Source organism: Liolophura sinensis, chromosome 3 (assembly GCF_032854445.1).
Source record: "Liolophura sinensis isolate JHLJ2023 chromosome 3, CUHK_Ljap_v2, whole genome shotgun sequence".
Lineage (NCBI taxonomy): Eukaryota > Metazoa > Mollusca > Polyplacophora > Chitonida > Chitonidae > Liolophura > Liolophura sinensis.
In genome coordinates this window covers 19094365-19114676 of record NC_088297.1, presented here as the reverse complement: position 1 = coordinate 19114676, position 20312 = coordinate 19094365, and the positions used below count along the sequence as shown (strand labels likewise).

Genomic DNA, 20312 nt, shown 5'->3' with positions numbered 1-20312 from the left:
GCTGCCTCGCTTGGCGCTCAGCACTGAGAGGTATAATGTTATTTGGTGGGGTGTCACGTCTGGTGTCTTCGGCATGATACTTCAGTGGTGGCAGCTCTTTGACGTATCAAGAGAAGTTAGTTAATTGCATGGCAATAGATTAAACAGCACGACTGGCGAGAGTGAAGTTCACAGATCTTGTTCTATCCGGATATAGCTTTTTAACCACTTTATACGCTTATATGAATTCCTCTGTACATGCATGGAGGTATACTGCACATGTAGGCCCATATATAGATTGGCTCATACATGTATTTCTCTCCTTTCGCAGGTAACATACTACCTTTACTTTTTCTCCTTAATTCTTTTTCTTGCCTTCCTCTCTCAAAATTCCCTCAGTATGTAGCCCAACTTTTGTCAATTTTGAAGATTTCCACAAGAGGAGATCTGAATATTTTTGCGCTGACAAAGTAATGCATCCCGGTATATATCTTTAGGCCCAATTGTTTTTGTTTTGTTTTTTCACAAAATGTCCGTGTTCGTTATTTATACTTTTACACTTCTATATTTATATCAGCCGTAAAGAATCTGCAGTGGAGAGTGACACATTTCTTATCTTGCGTGCGATTGGTCAATCAAAACCAACCATCACTCGGCTTTATGGATGCTGTGACATCATTTGTGTCCAGTTGTACGAAATCGTTTAATCTCAGTTTTTTGTGGGACAAAGTTGACAAAATTCGGTCCAAAAATGTAAGTATACGTAGTAGAAGACTAGTTCCAAATCTGGTGGTGATCTGGTACCGAATGGTAGCATTGTTGTAATCGAGAGTCGCACGAATCGGGACGATCCTTTATAACTGCCACCGCCGCCATTTTACTTCGAGCGATGAACGTTTTTTTGACAACAACAACTTAATGCCAAAACAGGTTTTGAATATTGAAATGTATTTAATTACAATCACAGGCAGTTTGCGCACCCGTAGACCTGTGGCAATTTTTGTGCAACATTATATCAGTGAATAAGAAATCAGCTGTGAGGAGGTAGTGTCGTTTTCAGCGACTTTCAGATGTTCTGATTTTTTATGTTTCATTTTTTGTGCTAGACGTGGTAGTGGGAGTCTGATGTTGACACTGAGACCAGACGCATCGACACGTTTTGGAATTATAAGGCGTCATTTTAACAAATTTGTACAATTAGAATTAGTTTATCTTTCATCCTTAACAGGCTTGGAAAGCTACATCAAAACAGGAGCTCATAATGACTGACTAGGAATAGTAAAGTATTGCCATGGGTTGCACCTTGGTTTTTTAATGACCAGTGTCAAGGGGTGTTTATTTTGAAAATGAGATTCTTCAATCATGCCATGTTACTTTCCTGCACCCAATACATTACACTAGATTCTTCCATGGCAGCAGCACTGTGGTGGCACATAGCTCTGCTACCGGAGGGCACATGATACGTACACACATCTAATGACTTCCGTCATCATATGATTGAAAAATTGTTAAGTATGATAACCCCATGCGTACATACATACATAACACTAGCCTTCTAATTCCTTTTCTTGCCAGTTATTATGTGTGTGTTCATAGTCACCAAAGTTTAGGTCAGCTATTGAACAATTTACTGGCGAAAAGAAGATACCAATTTACATGTAAAAAGCTACAGAGTAGTCATGTTATGGCATAAGAGATCTATTTTCCATCTTGGCTGTGCTGTGGTCATATGTCAGTGGCCGAGAGGAGCGTCTCACCAATGCTGTTGCTGTGAGTTCAAGTCCTACTCATGCTGGCTCCCTTCCTTGCCGTAGGTCGGGAAAGTCTGTCAGTGCCTTGCAGATGGTTGTGGGTTCCCCCCAGGTTAAAAATTGATGAGCTTCAATCCATTCAAATGTTCGTTATTATTTTACGATAACTCATTTAATGACCTTTCTGATTTGAAGATGTACTATTATGGTTTTATAAAGATGATAATTTGTTGAACTTTATTACAAATTTTCAACAGTAATGTGCACGGATAAGGCTGGTAATTGTAGAAGGTAATTATATGGGCTGTTCTAAAATAATAGTTAAAAATGGATTGTTTTTGTGCTGGAAAATTATTTGAAAAAAAATGTCTTGTATAGTCACTTTAGAATTTACTTCTGTTTTGGTACTTGTCACTGTTGACCATCTTCACTTGACCATCTGTACCTTTCACAATTTGACAAGACAGTTCATAACGTAGGTTTTTTATTCTCTATACCAGATGCCTCGTTCGCGGAGGAAGAGGTCACTGTCCCGCGATGAGTCATTCGAGGAACGTTACCATCGTCACAAGAAGAAGCGATCTCACCTGGATTACTACGATGATTCGTCTCAGCACTCCAAAAGGTAAGATGTTGGAGGTGGAAGAGATCTATTCACCCCAGTCTGTTTCAGCTTGTTATCCAGGAATAAAAGATGTGGCTAAGTGTTAGTAGCTTTTTTTTTTTTTTTTTTTTTCACTCCCATATTACAAGTTCTTTTTGGTATTTCATTGTCTGCTTCACTTTTTGTCTCTACCACAAGAGCAGTTGAGCCTGTTGAAAATGAGTCCCATCATTTTAAAAAGTATATATTTTTTAGTTGGATTGGTGTTATATCCCGTACTCAAGAATATTTCACTCATACCTTGGCAGCAGCCAGTAATAATACCCAGCCGGAGAGGAAGCCAGCTTGAGCTGGACTTGAACTCACAGGACCACATTGATGACAGTATTCTGCTGTGCTATTTCCAGATTTATACCCATCTTTGATATCATTTTGGTTTTTTGTGTCAACACACTTCTTTAAGAGTTTGAAATTTGATGACCCTGTGTATTTCGCTGTTCAGCTCCAAATCTGATAGCATTGTGGGCTTATTTTGAGGTTCCTAGACTCATGTAGAAGAAAGAAAATCTGCAAGAACTTAAGTACATGGAATTTGCAAAATGACTTCTTCTTTCAGCTCATGCAGTGAGCACAAACGCAATTACAGAAGAGATGATGAGCGCTACAATCGCCGAACCCCCAGCAGGTCACCAATCAGCCGCAGTCGAAACAGAGACTTTGACTCTGCCCACAGTCGCAGGAAGAGCCACACGCGTCACAGATCCCGGGGTGATAGTTACCACAGCCACAGCAGTCGGCGGAGACGTGAGCGACGCCACGAGCGCAGCAAACGACATCATCAGCATTCACTCAGCTCAAACTACGATAAGGTGGGTGACGTTCTTTGCTTGCCTCTTTTGTGAGTAGATTTATTGAGGAGTCCGAGAGGGGGTGCCGGATGTGGTGCTATAAACGGGTCACATTGGATCGTGCTTCTTGAGGGTTTGGAAGAGGGTGGGTATCTAGAGTGGCACTGTCATCTTCTCACATGGGGTTCATGTATTCAGGGGCAACTTCCTCCAACTTGGAACTTGAAGAAACGTCGAAGGAGCGGTGTCATTGTGGATGTGGGGTGGGGATGGGTGGTACTCTGGAGAAGTAATGTAGCACTGTCACTGTCACATCTGTTAGGAGGTAAATATGTCATAAGATTATTGAATAATTTTAAGGAGTATCAAAGTAAATATTTTGTGAAGTGTTTTTTTTATTTTTAGTTGGATAGCTTGCTTCAGCTTAGATACCAACATGTGGCTTCTGTAGTGCCAAAGTGGCATCCATTTGTTATTCAAATTTAAGGGGAGAAGCAAGGGTTGGGGTAACTATAGTAACACTGTCACTCAAAAGTGCCCTGTTTTGTGTTAATGTTTTCGTGTATTATATCTACTATCTCAGATGGGCTACTTAGGGATAACCTCACCAGACCTTTACAACTGTTAGGACGCTTGAACCTGTAGTAGCACTGTCACTGTCAGAAGCATTCTTGTTTTGTTCAAGATGTTGAGGTGTTAAAAGCTCAAGTGGGATAGCATCTATTTCAGCTTTGATTCTATCCAAGGATATCCCCAAAGGACTGTTACTGTTATGACTGTAGCATGTAGGGTTCTAGTTTAGACTGTTGGGTGTCCAGGAAGCTGCAGTAGCACTGTCACTGCCATGTTCAGGGTTTAGAATTTTCAAGTTGTAAGCTGATTTCAGAGGAACGTATCTGGTCTTCCAACAAAATTGCCAAATCTGATCCCACTAATGTGGGTGAGCTGTTACAAGAAATTTCGGCTGATTTTGATGGAAAGATTCTCCTCTCTGTGTGTGGAATCCTGCATGATTGTATGTGTACAGGAGGATTGGCAAGGAGAGGACAATAGCATTTTGCTGTCGTAGTCCTAGACAGTAGCTAACATAGTAGCGGCACTTTGTGTGATATTAGTTTTTGTTTTGTATCAAATTTTGGAATTGTGCTGAGGGTAGAAAATGGGAAGTTTATTTGTTCAAAATTTGTCCTTTATCCTGAGATGTGGACAAGGATGGATTTTCAGGAAAATGCAGGATTTGAATTTCAAGGTAAAATGGAGAAAAGGTGCCCATTACTACATGTAATTGTAGACTCATGCTGCACCTGTGAGCTGTGACAAGGTAAGTTTATACAAGGGTTTTTTTTTTTCTGTTTGCCTCTCTCCTTTCAAATTGATATATACATTGTACTGTGTGATCTTCAGGGATTATAAGTTTTGTTAAGATCGTCCTTGACTCTTCGGACTTCTCCCTTGACAAAATCTTTTTTAATTCCGCGATGGAAACTTCATGGTTACTTTTGGTAAGTCCGCCTTTAGCCCATCGTAGTTTTCAGTAACATTTGTCCTGCGTTTTCACTTTTAATCTCTGGATATAAGAGGTTTTTGCATTAGGACTCCATGAGATCGTCGTTTATGAAGAGAAATAACCACATAAATCTGTTGTGACTGTGGCCTTTGTGCCTCTGGTCCTTTTCGCCCACTTGTATAGGAAAAAATTATATATATATATATATATATATATATATATACATATATATACTGTTGAGTGAGGGGAGATAACTCCTCTCGGAATATTGCCTCACATGTAAGGGGTCTGTCATCCCTCAGAGTACCAGTTGTTCAAGTAACTGATGCTAAATTGGCTCCTACAGTGTACATGTGTACAAGTCTGGAAAGAAAATTTGTGTGCAGCTAAACTTTGGACTCTGCTAAATTTAGACTCCACTGACACTCCTAGGGCTTGTTAAATTCCTTCTAGGCACATGGCACACAAAATTCCCTGCAGCAGTTTTCTACTTCTGCTCACTGGTTATTTTCGGGACAGGTTACTAGTTTTGGTCATTAAGTTTTACAAGGAGGGTCAAAAGGGAGGGTTGTGTTTGAGGTCAGATTTAAGATCACCCATTCCGTCATGGTGGTGTTCCTTTGTTGTTTTAATTTTAAGGCAGATTTGTGTTAATACTGGTACAGTATCTTCTAGCATTCAGATTTTGTTGATTTAGCACGTTAGATATATAATAGATGTTCGTGGCAATCCCAGAATTAGCTTGACTTTGAAGTCCAGTTGTCTCCTTTATACTGTCTCTCCTTTTTCCCTCGTCTCCATTGTATCAGATTTTACAGAATAGGGTGTGACACAAGTCAGGTTTAACCTACATGTATGAACGCCTGGGGCACAACCATTTCAGTCCTATTATAGTGAAAGTGAAAATCGTGAAAGTATTGTTGCTAAAATAACATCATGTATTGTTGACAATTGTTCTTTATGTCAAATCTTGTAATTTGTCGCATGGACTTCTGTGATCTGTAATTTGGTTTTAACTAAAATTAAGGTACACGTTCTCGGAACTGGAGCTTTTCCTATTTCATTCCTATGTCAAATCGGCTTGTCTCACCATATGAGCTTAGGTTCAGTCTTTTGATGGTTAAAGAGTTCACTAATTTGAACAGTTACATTCAAAAAGTGGAAGTGGTGTTATTTTTATAAAGGATAACGGTTGGTGCGGGGGAGCCAAGTGTTTAAATGCATTCAGCCATGGGGTCTTGCTAAAGACAGCTGTGAGAGGAACCCTTTTTGTACAGGACTGCTGTGTAGTTCATGTTTAGTGTACACGTATGTACAGTGTATAAATATATAGTGTGCGGTTATACAATTATATCTGATCCCAGACTTGCATAGCCAATATTCGCACTACAACAGCTCACTAATAGTGTCTCTGACATTTATGCCTAGCCCAAAAGTAGACATGCTGTTCGCATTAACTCTGTCATAATGGCTGCGGACTGGTGTATGTAAATGTACATGTATGTATACCAGGCTATATACAGTTAAAGTGTTTGTGTGTCAGACAAAGGGTGGATGTTTTAGTTTGACCCATGAAAACAATGTTCAAGTGATTTAACTGTTTGGAGCAGAATGAGAAATTGTTTCAGCTCAGGCGTGGAAACTGTGCTACACATACAGTTTAGCATGTAGAGCACCTCAATATACTTGCATGCCAAACAAGTCAGTCATTATACAGTATACTGGCATTTACATGACCTATTTTTCGGCATCCATGTTGGTGCAATGCTACTATTTATACCAGTGCTAATGTTACACCAATATGGCCAACCTTACAATGTTTTATTTTGTTGATGGTATCATATACATTGTAACCTGTATTAAGTTTCCATTGTTGAGGTAAGTTTGAAAGTTGTGGCAGATGAAGACAATGCTGAGAAGCTGAGAATTGACCCACTATTTATTTATTTGATTGGTGTTTTACGCGTACTCAAGAATATTTCACTTCTACGATGGTGGCCGGCATAATGGTGGGAGGAAACTGGGCAGAAACACATAAAGTAAGCTTGTATTTGGCCTAAGGTGTTTCAAAAAAATGCCTCTCTGCAGGGACTAAGCTACAACATTGATGCCTAGTAGCATAACCATTTTTCTTCCTTGAATACCATTGAATTATTTGCCGTCTGAGCCCCAAGTCCATGAGAATTTGTCCCGACTTGACATATGGGATTCCAGGATAAAATAGGGCGCACTTGACTGTTTATAGCCTTTAGAGTCCTGTAGCTTGGTTTGGCCTGTCAAGCCCGTAGATGCTGGTTATAAACAACAGTGAACACCAATAGCTTCATCTTCCATATTATTCGCTGAGGCTCTGGATGGGTGGGGGTGTGATGTTTTTGTGCCGAATGCTTTATAGTCTAAGAATTCTCAGTTACCCCCTCTTTGATTACATTTGACATCTTTTTGGTATTGTATTTTTTAAGAGTTGGGAATTAATATGGACACATAAATTATTTGGATGGAGGAGGAAGGAGAAAAGCAGTATTAGTTTGGTTGGAGCTCTAGAAGGTCCCATAGCTTGGGACTAAAGCCTTAGAATTGCTAGACAGCTGTTCTTGTGGGTACATGTGCTTTATCTCTGGGAAACCTGTCACCTCAGTCCAGAAGAACTTCAGGTTTGGAGGGCTGTAGCAAGATTAGCAAGAGTGTCAAGAAACAGTTCAGCAATCTGTACTCTGTGTTAGACAAGGCTACAACCATTATAATGAAAGATAAGGCTTCCAGCATTTGACAGGGAATCTTTGTGAGATATTGGTGTGTGGCCACTGTTCTCAATTCCTTATTGACAAGAAGCAGTTGAGAGTATAGAATACAAGACTTACGGCATAGAGAGCAAAACCAGAGCAGTGACCCATGACAGTGTGATACTTTGCAAGTTGTCACACATAAACGAAAGTGAAAATTTGGCCTAGAACGCTTGTCTAGGACATTTTAGATGATCTAACATGAAGTTCTCAGGGGATCACTTCACTTCCACCCTTGTTAGGTGCACTCCACACAAATGTCAAACGAGTTATAGATCAGTCCGACCTCTATAAATATATACATGTAGATGTACATGTATGCTATGTTAGAAATACATGTAACCTTTCAGTGGAAGAACAATTCAGTTCTATAAAGTTTCATTAATGTTATCATGCAGCGTCCACATAGGAATTCACTGTAGTGGATATTTACCATAAATTACCATGGATACACCAGAATTCCTGATTCTGGGAATTCTATTGATCTTGTGAAGGTGTTTTGATGTTTGTTAGGAAGGAACACGTAGGGTGATGTCCTAATCAAAGTGTGATACGATGGTACAACAGCAAAAATGGTATATTAAGACCGTTATTTGCAGCGAAAATTATACTTAGGTTGTGTGTTGGTTGGGCGGGGGGAGCGGTGTGGAATAATTAGAGCCAATATAGTAGTTTGAACACAAAACTTTCTTAGGTAACTACTGTGTATTACCTGAACTTTTTTTTTGTCAGTGCTGATAAGATGTTTAGTGAAGTGGCCTTTTAAAGTCTTGGCAATGAGTCGTGTTTCTCCCCAAAAAAGTGTTCGCTGCTTCATGCATGAAAGAATTATAGAGGCATTTGAAGAATAATCAAGGGAAAAAAATGTAGTGGTAAGTTTAATTTTACTACACCATCTGAGACATACACGTGTCTATTTAGTAAGATACATTCACTTTAGTTTGTCAGCCACAAACTTTGAAAGTTCATGACACACGTGGTGTTGAAGAGGTGAAACTATTTGACAAAGATAACCCAGGCAGAAAAACGTAGTAGAACAGAAAATAAGTAAATGAACCTTGTTCATAACAGATTTCTCTCTCTCACCCACACACCCACACACCCACCCTCCTGCGCTGATTGTTTATTTCTGCTTCCAACATCTGATTCATTCATCTTTCTTATCTACAGATGTGTATGAGATATACTCTGGCCACAGCACTGCAGTTTTCAACAGCGAGTCGAGTTATTTTTAACGTCTGATGACGTCTGTTTGGCTGACGTCACCCTAGGGTAGAATTAAGACATCTACCTCAAGTTGTTTCAGGTCCATAAGACTCTCAGAAGCGCTCGGTTTATCTTTAGCTTCATTACAGGGGAAAACATCACCCCTTCCCAACTCAAATTGAGTGGCCTATTTATTTGCCATATCAGTTTAAGTGGACTAAACCATTTTGTGGAGAGAGGACAAAGCCTTTTCAGATTTGACATGTCTTGGGGCTGCTTCCAGGTTGCCTCCAAGTTTTTTTTTTATTTTCTTACTTTTGAAAGTTTTTCTGGAAATTTCTGTGGGACGTTACGCATTTTGGCGGTTTTACAAAGTTTTCAAGCTTGCGTTTACATCATAGTGACGAAAGTTATTCATTCTGGAGTCTTCGGTTAGGATTTTGCAATCACCATTTTACGTCACTTTCAAACCATTACTCACGACTAATCCAGTGCGTAAAAGAAAGATAATCCAAACCACCATTGAACCAATATTTTTTAAGCTACATTAATGCTATGTTAATATCCATGTATTTTATTTTTGGTGATAAATGCTTTCATTTTAACACTTAATAGTGTTTATTTAATTAGAAAATATGAGCACATTTGTTAAAGATTAATGTCTTTCAATTTTGATAAGTTGACAAAGATAGTTCAGTATTTTCTTCACGCTCTCCAGTCTCCTCACCCATAAAACTGATACCGTAATCATCATGATTGCATAAAAAAATATTTATCATGGCATTTAAAAAAACAGGAGTCAAATAAATAATACCAGTACATGAAAGCAATCAAATTCAGTGTGAAAGTTGTGTTTGATTTTTTTGGTTGTTTCATGCACGGTCCTTTCATGTAAATGTAAATCTACATGTAGACCTGTTAAGGTTTCACAGGATCAGAATTCAGGAACAGGAGTTGAACCAAGGCTTTGTTTGTGTAACTATAACACCTCAGATATTAACAACACTGGTGCAATGTATGCAATGCGTTTAAATGAGATCACGATCAGGTCGGTGTACAATACGTGTTAGTAATGCGTGATCAGAATGAAATGTGGCGTAATTTAGAATCTTAGGCCATGAGTAATAAACCATCCATTGCCACTAGCTTTGTGTAAATTTGGTGTCTGGTATGTTAACTGGCTCTTCACAAGCAAAACCTTAAAATAACCGGCTGCCTCTAGTGTGTGCGCTGAGGAGTCACACAGAGTTATGATACCCGTATCAATCATTCGTCACCATTAGCAAGACATACATGTACAGGAATGGCACCTGTTTTATGCCCTTTTCATGGTTGTGCACTATGATAGCTTTTCATACACCCTAAATCAGACATGGTGCGGAAAACTGTGAAAAGCCTGAAATTTAAAAATAATTTTTCAATACCTTGAACCTGGACTGCTGTGTTTTATTATGCTGACACATTTCCCCTAGTGTCTTTGAAATTGTTTAATGGGCTGCTGGTCACATGTGAAATACTCTTCAAGGTCATTTTACATTATTTTAAGCTCCTGTAAGTGCAGAATATTTTGCAAGTATCCTTGAAAATGAATTTCTGGACCTGGGAAAGCCTTGAAAAAAGCGGTAAATTTGATATTTGAAAAGCGTATGAACCCTACATGTAGTCTCACCATAATATGGTTGAAATTTGTGCTAAGGTGGTATTAAGCTGTAGTCATTTATTCACCACAAAGGAATGTCAAGGAGTACACTACAAGAATAATGGTGAATATACAAGAGTGTACATGTAAATGAAACAGCTACTGGAGGTTTAGAATATGTAAATTCATCTGTAATAATTGATGTAATTTGAATACATTATTTTTTACATGTAAATTTGCCCAGAGCATAAAGCTCACACTGTTTGTCACATCAAGGTTTCAGAAACAATTTGAAAAACTTGGATAAAATGTGCTCATTTCAAAAGATGTTAGTCTAACCAAACTGCATTTTCTTTCTTTCTGTGTTCACATAGCCTTACTTATCTCAGACTTCTGATTTGTGTTGCGTCCTACGTATGTAGGAGAGTAGCCCCAAAGCAAATACCAGTAATTGGCCTTTAGTACACTTGCAGAGAACACAGAGAAACAATTTCAGTTTTCAGCACTAGCTATTACATGTAGAATCTGGACCAGTTTCATGAAGATGTCATACATGTGCGATGATGCGATGGTACGGTAAAAATGACATACAAAATATTGTACAATGAATGTACGATAAAAAGAAAACGTTGTACGCTACTTAGTGAAACTGGGCCCAGTGCTGAACCCAGCAGAGTTTAATTTCTTAAGTGAACATTGTGGAAAAAAAAAACTTTAATATTCCATACATATAATGTTAAGCGTAATACAAGTATAGTATGCTACATGTAGATACCTTGTTTCTTCAAAAATTTGAGACACCCTCATGCTCATTTTAGCCAATATGTATGTAATTCTGACATTAATATTGAGTTTCTTTTTTCTCACTTGGTGAGACCATCTAATAACCAGTATACTGGTATATTTACTTTCCAAAAGGGTGATAAAGAATAAATGTAATATTCTACTTTCAACACTACCAATGTCCCAAACTTTAGAAGAATTAGGGTATTTGTAGTTTTGCAAGTGTAATGAGGATGAATTAAGAAACTCTGTGTCTAGCTTAATCACTGGTATCTACATGCAGTTCAGCTGGTGTGTAAGTTTATTTGCATAAAATTACAAATGTTCATGTTCAAGTGTGAAAGTTATAAGAATGTAAAAGGGATATTCCACGCATATTAAGTCTACTTACCCCGCTAAACTACCACCCCCCTCACTCCCCCCCCCCCCCCCCCCCCCCCCCCGTAAAGGGGATGTATTCAGCTTCCTGTGAGTCACGAAAGATGTCTGTCAGAAATGAGCTACTTCTCACGTACTTGATAATTTAGTCAGTGGGGACATCTACATCTACACGGATACTGTAATGAAGTTATAAGTTGTCATTATATTATACAATTCAGTAGGTGATATCTTCTTTACATTCAATTTTTTATCTGTCAGGTGGCTGTAGAAGACCATTGAAAATTTCACACAAGATGCTGTGACTTGCAGTTCCAGAATTATGCCTCTTTTAGGGGGGGGGGGATCATGAAAAAGACTTCCAAATTTTACTGCATGTGTAATTTTTTTTTTTTTTTTTTTTCCTTGTCTTGGCATGACACAGATGTAAGTAATCAGAATGTCTGAAAGAGATAGAAAGCTAAGTTTGTGTATATGTACACATAATTAGATCTTGTACATGCTGTATTTCTAAATTCAGTCGTCACAGAGAAAAAATACCTTATTACCTAAGGATAATTATGCAGTTACCGGCTCATATCTAGGTAATTTGTAATTCAGCATTACTAATTATTGGTGATTTGGTTGGGGTATCACGGGACAGTGAATGGGAAAATCATAACTTAATTGAGCTAGTGGGAAACTGATATGGAAGTTCTTCCGTGTACAGCCCTTTCAAATTTGCTTGACAGAGAATTACTCAACTGCAAACAAATCGGCGTAAATATTTCAGCAACAAAATACAAGGCATAATGATCATACTATATCTTTTTATTTATTATTATTATTTCTTATTTATTATTTTTTTCCCCCAACAGCTGTATATTATGTACATGTAGTCACTTCAAGCTGGACCCCAATCTGTTATTGTCTAAATCCCTTAACTGTCCTCTGTGATGCGCTCTTTCTGCCTCATTAAACAGAGTGACTCATCATCCAATGGCATTGTCACATCCCCATGTGTTTAGAGGAGATTTAATGCCTAGAGTTGCTGCAGCATAGCAGCCACAAACCCTCCTCATCAGATCTTTTGTTATTGGCCCTGTGCTTTAGATCATGACAGGGCTGACCTAGAAAAACTACATGTGTGCATTAGGCCAAACCAATTTAAATTCCTGTTTTACATACAGAATAAGTCTTGCTTCCAATGTCTGAGGAGAGTATAAAAATGATATAAAATTTCAAAATTATTGAATTGGTAGGAAAATTTGGACTATCCCAAGACTTTTCCTGTTGAAAAGATATTTACATAATCAGAAAACCATAAAAAACAGGAATTCATAAAAACCTTTATAGACTTAAGGGGGGAAAAAACGGGAATTTTTTTATGTCTGCTCGCCTGTAAAACACAAAATAAGATTGATGTGGCTGCAGCCTCCTTTAATAGTGGTGTTGCTTCTCGTGTGTAGATGTACAAGTGACAGATCTCCTGCAGGTCTTTATTAATGATGGAACGCACATTTGTCACGGCAACAATTAAAGTTTTGTCCGACTTGCACACTGTAACATTCCACAGGGCTCAGCTTGAATGGTTTGTCCCATGCAGAGCAGTTTGCATGCGGACATGATTGTGCTATTAAAGTTCTTGCATAGTTTTAGAGTGACTTTTGTGGATCAGTTATCTGTACAGGATCTCATTAAATCCTTCTAAAAGTTTCTCCCCAAAAGTAAATGAATATTTTACCATTATATCTTGGCATTATTTAACTTTGGAGAGAATATAATCAATTTAGATCACGCCAAAAAGTCTAGGTATAACCTTATTGCTTTCTGTCACGTAATATCTAGAACCCAAATTTTCCACATGCATTTCAGCTGTGCATAGGGGGGAAAAAAGATTAACTGATATCTGCTAGTATGCTAGATACATGTTAATGGCAATTTTCTTAAAGACAAGGAGATAATTTGATGTACGTATTTACATATAATACTGTGATGCAAGAAGTTGCCTGCACAAGCTCCTAAGCAGATTGAGTGTCTTCCTATTTATGTGGCAATTCATTGGTTGATTTATTTTCCACATTTGATGATTCATGTCCAGTGTCAGACTGATAAATCGCTTGTTATTAAAGTAGAAGAAAATTTAAATATCAAACAAATACCATTGAAAAGAGTATGCATTTTCTCGCAGGTGCACGCCATTAAAAACATTCTAATATGTACCTCTAGCTGATAAATTATAAATAAAGTTAGCGCCAAAATCTGTTGTGGGCGACACCATTTTGTCTAAGAACTAGTCCTGAAGTCTTCTGTGTTAGGAGGAGAATTGCCGTCAGAAACCGCCGAAGTGCAGTTCGTACATTTCCGGTAGAACTCTTCCCAGAAAAGTAGCGAACAGTACAGTTCGTTCTCCGCTTGACGAACGGGAAACTGGAATGTTGGATGTAGGTTCCGAGTTTACACGAACAAGCCGGCAGTTTTAACGACTCTAATTGGCTGAGAGGCATCACACCCCAGCATATATTTCAGGGTGTTGGACGCGATGAACAGCAATTTATGCCAGCTTTGCCCTTTCAGACTTAACATGTATGGCAAGGAAAAATCGCAAAATTATGCAGTATGCACCTGCAGATAGAAAAAAAATGTACTCTTTTCAGCCTATTATGTCACTGTTTTAAGTTTTCTTCTCCTTTAAATGATTGCACATATCCAATTTGCAGTTTGCCATTATATTGGTAAGCTTATATGAATTACATTGCAGTGTATTTTTTTTCCTATGGATTACCTGTCCATGCCCTTTGTACTAATGCATTTATGACCTGTTCACTTGAGACAGAACTTGATCCTCATGTAGAAAGTAAATGATGATTGATCGAATGTTCAAGATTTCATTTATAAAATAGAATTAAGCAAGCATTCATGTTTATGCATATTGTACTGTTTTGTGTTGGGTTTTTTTTCCTTTGTTTTGTGGGGCAAGGATGGTGCGTCTTATAAGGGTTTTTCTTTCATTGGCTTACCCCCCTTTGTGTATGTGCACATGTACATGTACATGGATAAGGAATTGTGAATGGGAGCCACCCTAATCCCAACCCCTAACCCAGCATCCTGTCACAAGCAGCCCATTTCCCCCCAGCCCTTCTTAAGTGGGATCATTTTTGGCTGTCATGTGAGTGTGGCATTGGGAGTTTGGGGGGAGAGGGGGGGGGAGGTTGTGGTGCAGCTGTAATTGGGTCACAGTGACTGGGAACTGCTCTGTTGATGTCTCCCAGCTGTGGTAACCACTGCAGAGTCTGGGTTGACACTTGCTGGCTTGGGGAGAGGCAGGGAGACAGTTGAGCTGCTGATGCTAGGGGGACAGCCCTTTAATAGCCCCTGTTTGACTGGGTGTGAACAGAGGCAGAGGAAAGTTAAGTGCTGTTGTGTATGTGGAAGGAGACTGGGCAACAGAGAGTGGGTCACAAAGAGAGGTGACTGTGCTTATCAGGTTTACTGGTGCGATTTTGTGGAGCACTGCCTCAGGCCCACTTGGTGAAACACTGAATTGATCACTAGGTGTGTACAGATACTACAAGGGTTATCCTCATCTATTCAACCTTGCTGATCTCGGATGTGGCTGCTGAATTTCTCTTTGTCCATGGGCCACCCAGATTACGTAAAAGAAAACACCACTTTCTTTGTGTCCGGGATCCCCCTACTGTGAAACAAAAAACCGGCCACTGTAACTACTAGAGGCAGGACACTGGCTTGTTAGTTAGCCTATTGCTAATAACTGGCCTGTACAACAAGCTGTGCTGTGGACCCTGGACCCCATGACCACTGTGTAGCCCATCGCCCACACTGGGGCAGCCTTTAGGAAGGTAGCAGCCTTCCTGTGTGGGTAGGGGCTGCTGATCAGTGACCCCCAGGGTCTTGATAACTAACCCAGAACAGAATTTCATCAGTACCATGTGTGTGTGGTATTTGGTATGTGAAGTCATCTGAACTGTAGACTCTGTGGCCATTCCCTATGCTAGTGGACATTTTCCTACTTCGACTGGGATATAGAAAAACAAAAGACCATGGTGTCCTGTAACTGAAATAAGCCTGGTTGGAGTGTTGCAAATCTTATGGCCTGCTACACAGTGAATTGACTTGACAGTCGCCATAGATTGTCTTCGTGACTTCTCTGTGCTGTATATTTTATTCCCTGAATGTGTCTATCTGGAACGTCAATTCTTACATATATGCCACAAGTCAAAGGATGGATGGACTAGGCCTTCAAAACTGACCACAACTGGGCACAGGAGATACATGCACATGTAATGATGAAAGGTGGACATTGTGTGACCGTCCTCACTGACCAGATTAGCTACCAAGGCAGTGTGACCATTGGCATTAAGCTGACCCATTATACCCAGGCTGACTAACCCGCCCTGTCTCTATCAGCAGGGGTAATATTTTATGCTGCTGTGGTGGTGATGGTGGTGGTCTGACTGCTCTGTTGTACTCCACATGCATGCATGGGAGGGGTAATTACATTTGGGACTTCGCCGGCAGTCTCTTCCACCTAGAACCTGGAATATTCAATACTAGAGTTGATAGAGGAGCAGAGGCCAAGACGAGACTGGAGTGGAGAACGACAGTCACATGGGGCTGATGCTAGCTGCTAGATGGCTTGATACGGAGGCCAGCATGTGGCTGGGAGAGCATCAGATTGGTGGCCGTTGTTGTTGTTGTTGTTGATATTGTTTGGTGGTCTGACAGTGTTTATTCAGATCCTGTATCTGAAGGTGCAGTTGTTGCAGGGGGCATGACTCAGAGACTATATCCTTTGAGTGATATCCTTAGCGGCTCTGTCCTACTACTGTGTGTATGTGATACTCAAACAGTACTTGCATTTTCTGAAAATTCTGATGGTGTACACATGCTCATGAGGAAATTCCATGTAAAAAAAGCAGAGGAATTTTAAGCAAAGTAAGTACATTTAGGATATTCACGCTGACGGCTACATGTACATTTAAATCCTACAAGTTTACTGAAAACTTGGTGTATGGGTTTCCATGAGGAAATCAAAGTGCCGAGAAATTAGTATGGATTAAGTGCATGTAGATTACTGTCTGCCACGCACATGTGTATGTGCAGCCTCCAGTCCCACAAGTTTGCTGCATGCCCAATATGCAGTGTGCCCATGTAGATCTATAGGAACAGAGACGAACTTCACTGTATGCAGCCGCAAGTGCCTTCGTGAGAAATAATGAGATATGAACATCAGTTGTGATTTTTCCTCACTGCGGAGATAACAATGCTGTATGTTGACTAGTCCCATTGATGGAGTGTGCTATCCATTTGTAACTGGTGCATGATTGCACATGGTCCTTGTTTTGTGTAATGAGACTTATTATGCGAACAGTTATGCATGCAATCGCATGCATGAGCTTCCAGGTGTAGGGATCTAAGCAGACATCTGCCAAACTATCGTCATCAGTACAACGACCTGGAAACTAAGAGACCCTGCTTGGACATACATGTTAATGTGTACGTCTAGGTGTCCAGACTAACAAGGCCAGCTGCAGATGACTGTAATTCACGCAGAGTACAGAACTTCTCGTGATTGTTGATGCTGAACACCTGGCTGAGATGTTTGCATCAGGTCAGCTCAAGACATTTTAAACCAAGGGATTGATGGTCAAGTGCATCATTGACAGTTCTTTCTGATACCAAGCCTTTGTCCCTTTGTTTGTGTTCCAGGGAAGTTGATTTGTTTATACTTTGTTCACAAATAACTAAGTACTTGGCAAGTGTACCGTACAAGAAAGTATGCGTGGTGTCAACGAGAGACATCTTTGCGTGTGCTGTTCTCAAGTTCTTTTGGATGAAACATGATTTTTTAGTTTTCCAGCAGTGTTCGTTTATGTACAGAATAATACTGGATTCATCATACAGTTGTCTCTACAACTGTGTGTTTTGTATGAGCGAAATTTGAATGCAGCTTCTAGTGCCAGTATTCTCAGTGGAATAAGTTTGTGTTTTCATAACTAGCCTTGTGTTCTACGACATACGAGGCCTCATAGATCAGGCTTAGTGACTAACACAGTGGAGTATTACGTATGTACATATAACACTGCTGATGGACAAATGCTATATATGCACTGGTATTTGGGTCGATCGGTATCGAGATTACGACGACAACAACCTCACCAGAATCCACTACAATCCCCTCGAGGTTATGGGGAGGAAACAAGGAAATTAACGCACAGTGTAGTCCATTAACGGAGGTTGTGTTGATTAGGGCTTCGAAACGTGGCAGTCTCCAGCCCCCACCCTCTGGGTGCATGGGGCTCTTCCTTCCTCTGCATTAAGTGGTACATCGCACGGATTATCAAACACATGACGTGGAATGGTTGGTAAACACTCAGTCCTGCTCAGTCAGCACACAGTGCCCCCAGGCAGGCAGATTTGTTTATTATTTCAGATGGGAACAGCCTGACAGCATACTTTAAGTCTAAATTGCGACTTCTATTTTGCACATGTATGATTTTGCAGCATTTTCGGTTGTAAAGATATATCGACTTCTGCCTTTTGGCTACATTCGAGAGGCAGGTTCTTGTCTGAATGATGCAAATTTGTTTCTGATGTGAAATATGCTTGAATATAGCATTGTAAAAAAAATGGATAATTTGGTTGATTCTACATTTCATTTAACCTAATTTCCTAGGATTAGATGAAATATTGTTTATAGCTAGTACACAGGCACTCAGATGATGCACTTCTGAGTTCGTTTAATGTTATGCAACATGCAGTCCTGCTCAAAACACTGCTGTTGCATGTACATTCTGAGTGTAAATATATCTTTATCTATATCTGGAGAGGCCTTCATGTACTTGAACACAGTATGACATGGTCTGAAAAGCAGGGGGGAGAGGTGCAAAGAAACCTCTTTGTCCTATTCACACTGTCTGTCCACCCACATAATTTAATTTTCATTTCTTTGGTTCTGTTGGCAATCACACAAGTATTAGGGATCCCCTGTATAAACTCATTTGTGTGCCCTCACTAACCTAGCCTGAAGTGTATGCATAACATAGAAGCTCCCCACCCACCCACAACGATATCTACATGTATCTATTCTACAGTAGCCCACAGAACACTGACCTCTCTGTGTACATCTACATGGATTTCTCTTAAAGGCAATGGAAGCATGTAAATGAAGTATAATATCAGGTGAAGGATCCTTACACACAAACAGTTTACTTTGTTAAAAAAAAATTTTCCAGCCTAGTAAAATGGTTTTAAAACATCAAATTCTACAGTAGCCATTTATTGACCCAGAGGGTATCAGACGTCAGATCCATAGTTTTTGCTCGAAACAGTTCCCTTTCAGTTTGACAAGTGGGTGAAAAATTTTTGAAAAAAAAAGGTCAAACTATTTTTATGGACAGTGTTTGATGGTCGGGCATTTGATGTTTACTTTGCCTTAACCTCCCAGCTTATGGTCTCCTAGGTCAGTGTGAACATAACTTTAATATACATCACCTCCCTTGCCACCAACATTACCCCTGCCTTTCCATACCCCCCCCCCCCCCCCCATCCCATCCCATCCCAACATCATCCTCCAAGCCATTTGCTAGGAGTTACTAAATTGCGTTACTATAAATATTTGTTTATGTATCAGGCTCATTTGACCATGTCAAGTTGTAACACTAGTTTGCATCGAGCTGGCTCCTAGTTACAACTGGTAATACGTTAAGTGCTGGATTAATGAAACAATGTCAGATTTGCTGTTTTCAACATACATGCCAGCAGACATTCTTCTAGATTCCGTAATTAAAAAATTTAAAAAAAGGGAAAGATGAGTCGATAACACAAGCAATTTTGGCAGCCTTAATTAGTGACAATACCAGCAGGAGTGATCAGTATAATAGGCCAGACAGCATTGTTCGCTTGAATGACCTGGTATCTGTTTATGTCCCTAGCTATATTATGTATTAACAGCTGTGCTGCCTATCAATATGTTTGCAATTAGCAAGTCACCCGTGAATCTTTGACCACGTGAAGGTGATATAACTTAATTTAGCTGCTAGAGAGACATTTGGCAAATGAGAAAATGACCAGACGACAGTTGTCGCTAAGTCCTCTGTGTCAGGCTGTTCTGTTCTGCAGAAGCAGTGTAAAGGTATAGTGCAACTCAGGTAAGATAAGTGGCCAAATTGCATTCGTTTCTTTAGATGAAGATCCATAGAAATTAGGCCTATTTCTGTAGCCTTTGGCCATTGAGAAAGTCATACATGTAATTTAGCTATTTGAGAAAGAAATCAGGTATTGGCTCTTGCATGTACAGTGAAGCTTAAGTTTGTCTCATGTTGTACATGTCTAAGCAATTCAAATCTTCTTAAACTTGTTAATACCATGGTTATGTGTATGTATATATTTACACAAATCCATGTGCTTTAAATCTTTTAAGGCCATTAATAACTCATAGCATAATTTTCCCCTGGTGTAAATTTGAACTTCATACTGATTTCATTGCAAACCTTCCTCACATATATATGCCCCCCCCCCCCCCCCCATATGTACATGTAAATGGCCAACTGTTCTTTTCAGTTGACAGTATTATGTGTCCTGTTTGGAGAAAGCATACTAGCATAGTAATGATACATTTGTAGACTGTTGACATTTGTAGACAGCAAACATGTTGAAGATCAGCATTGAGTTGAACTTGTTACTTGATCTAAAACCACATTTTTTAAAGAAATTAAGTGTAATGCTTTTAGGAGAAATTACAGAAAAGGAAAACAAAAACTATATGCTTAATTCTGACATGCCTGGACCAGCTTGTACGAAGCCCTCTTAATGTGAAAACTTCACTACACATA

At 39.5% G+C, this 20312-nt stretch overlaps 1 protein-coding gene across 6 annotated transcripts in view; it reads left to right on the top strand.

Annotated features, from left to right (window-relative positions):
* Positions 1–636: 636 nt before the first annotated feature.
* Positions 637–20312, top strand: part of LOC135464181 (dual specificity protein kinase CLK2-like) — a 55623-nt gene continuing 35947 nt past the window's right edge. For 4 of the 6 annotated variants that reach the window (XM_064741686.1, XM_064741683.1, XM_064741681.1 and 1 more), the window contains exons 1-3: positions 637–732; positions 2231–2355; positions 2951–3203. In XM_064741686.1, the coding sequence (XP_064597756.1) occupies positions 640–732; positions 2231–2355; positions 2951–3203 (471 nt within the window). In that variant the 5' untranslated portion in view covers positions 637–639. Of the gene's footprint in view, positions 733–2230; positions 2356–2950; positions 3204–16888; positions 17844–20312 lie in introns of those variants that run through there. The other 2 variants (XM_064741684.1, XM_064741685.1) reach the window with 2 other exon arrangements.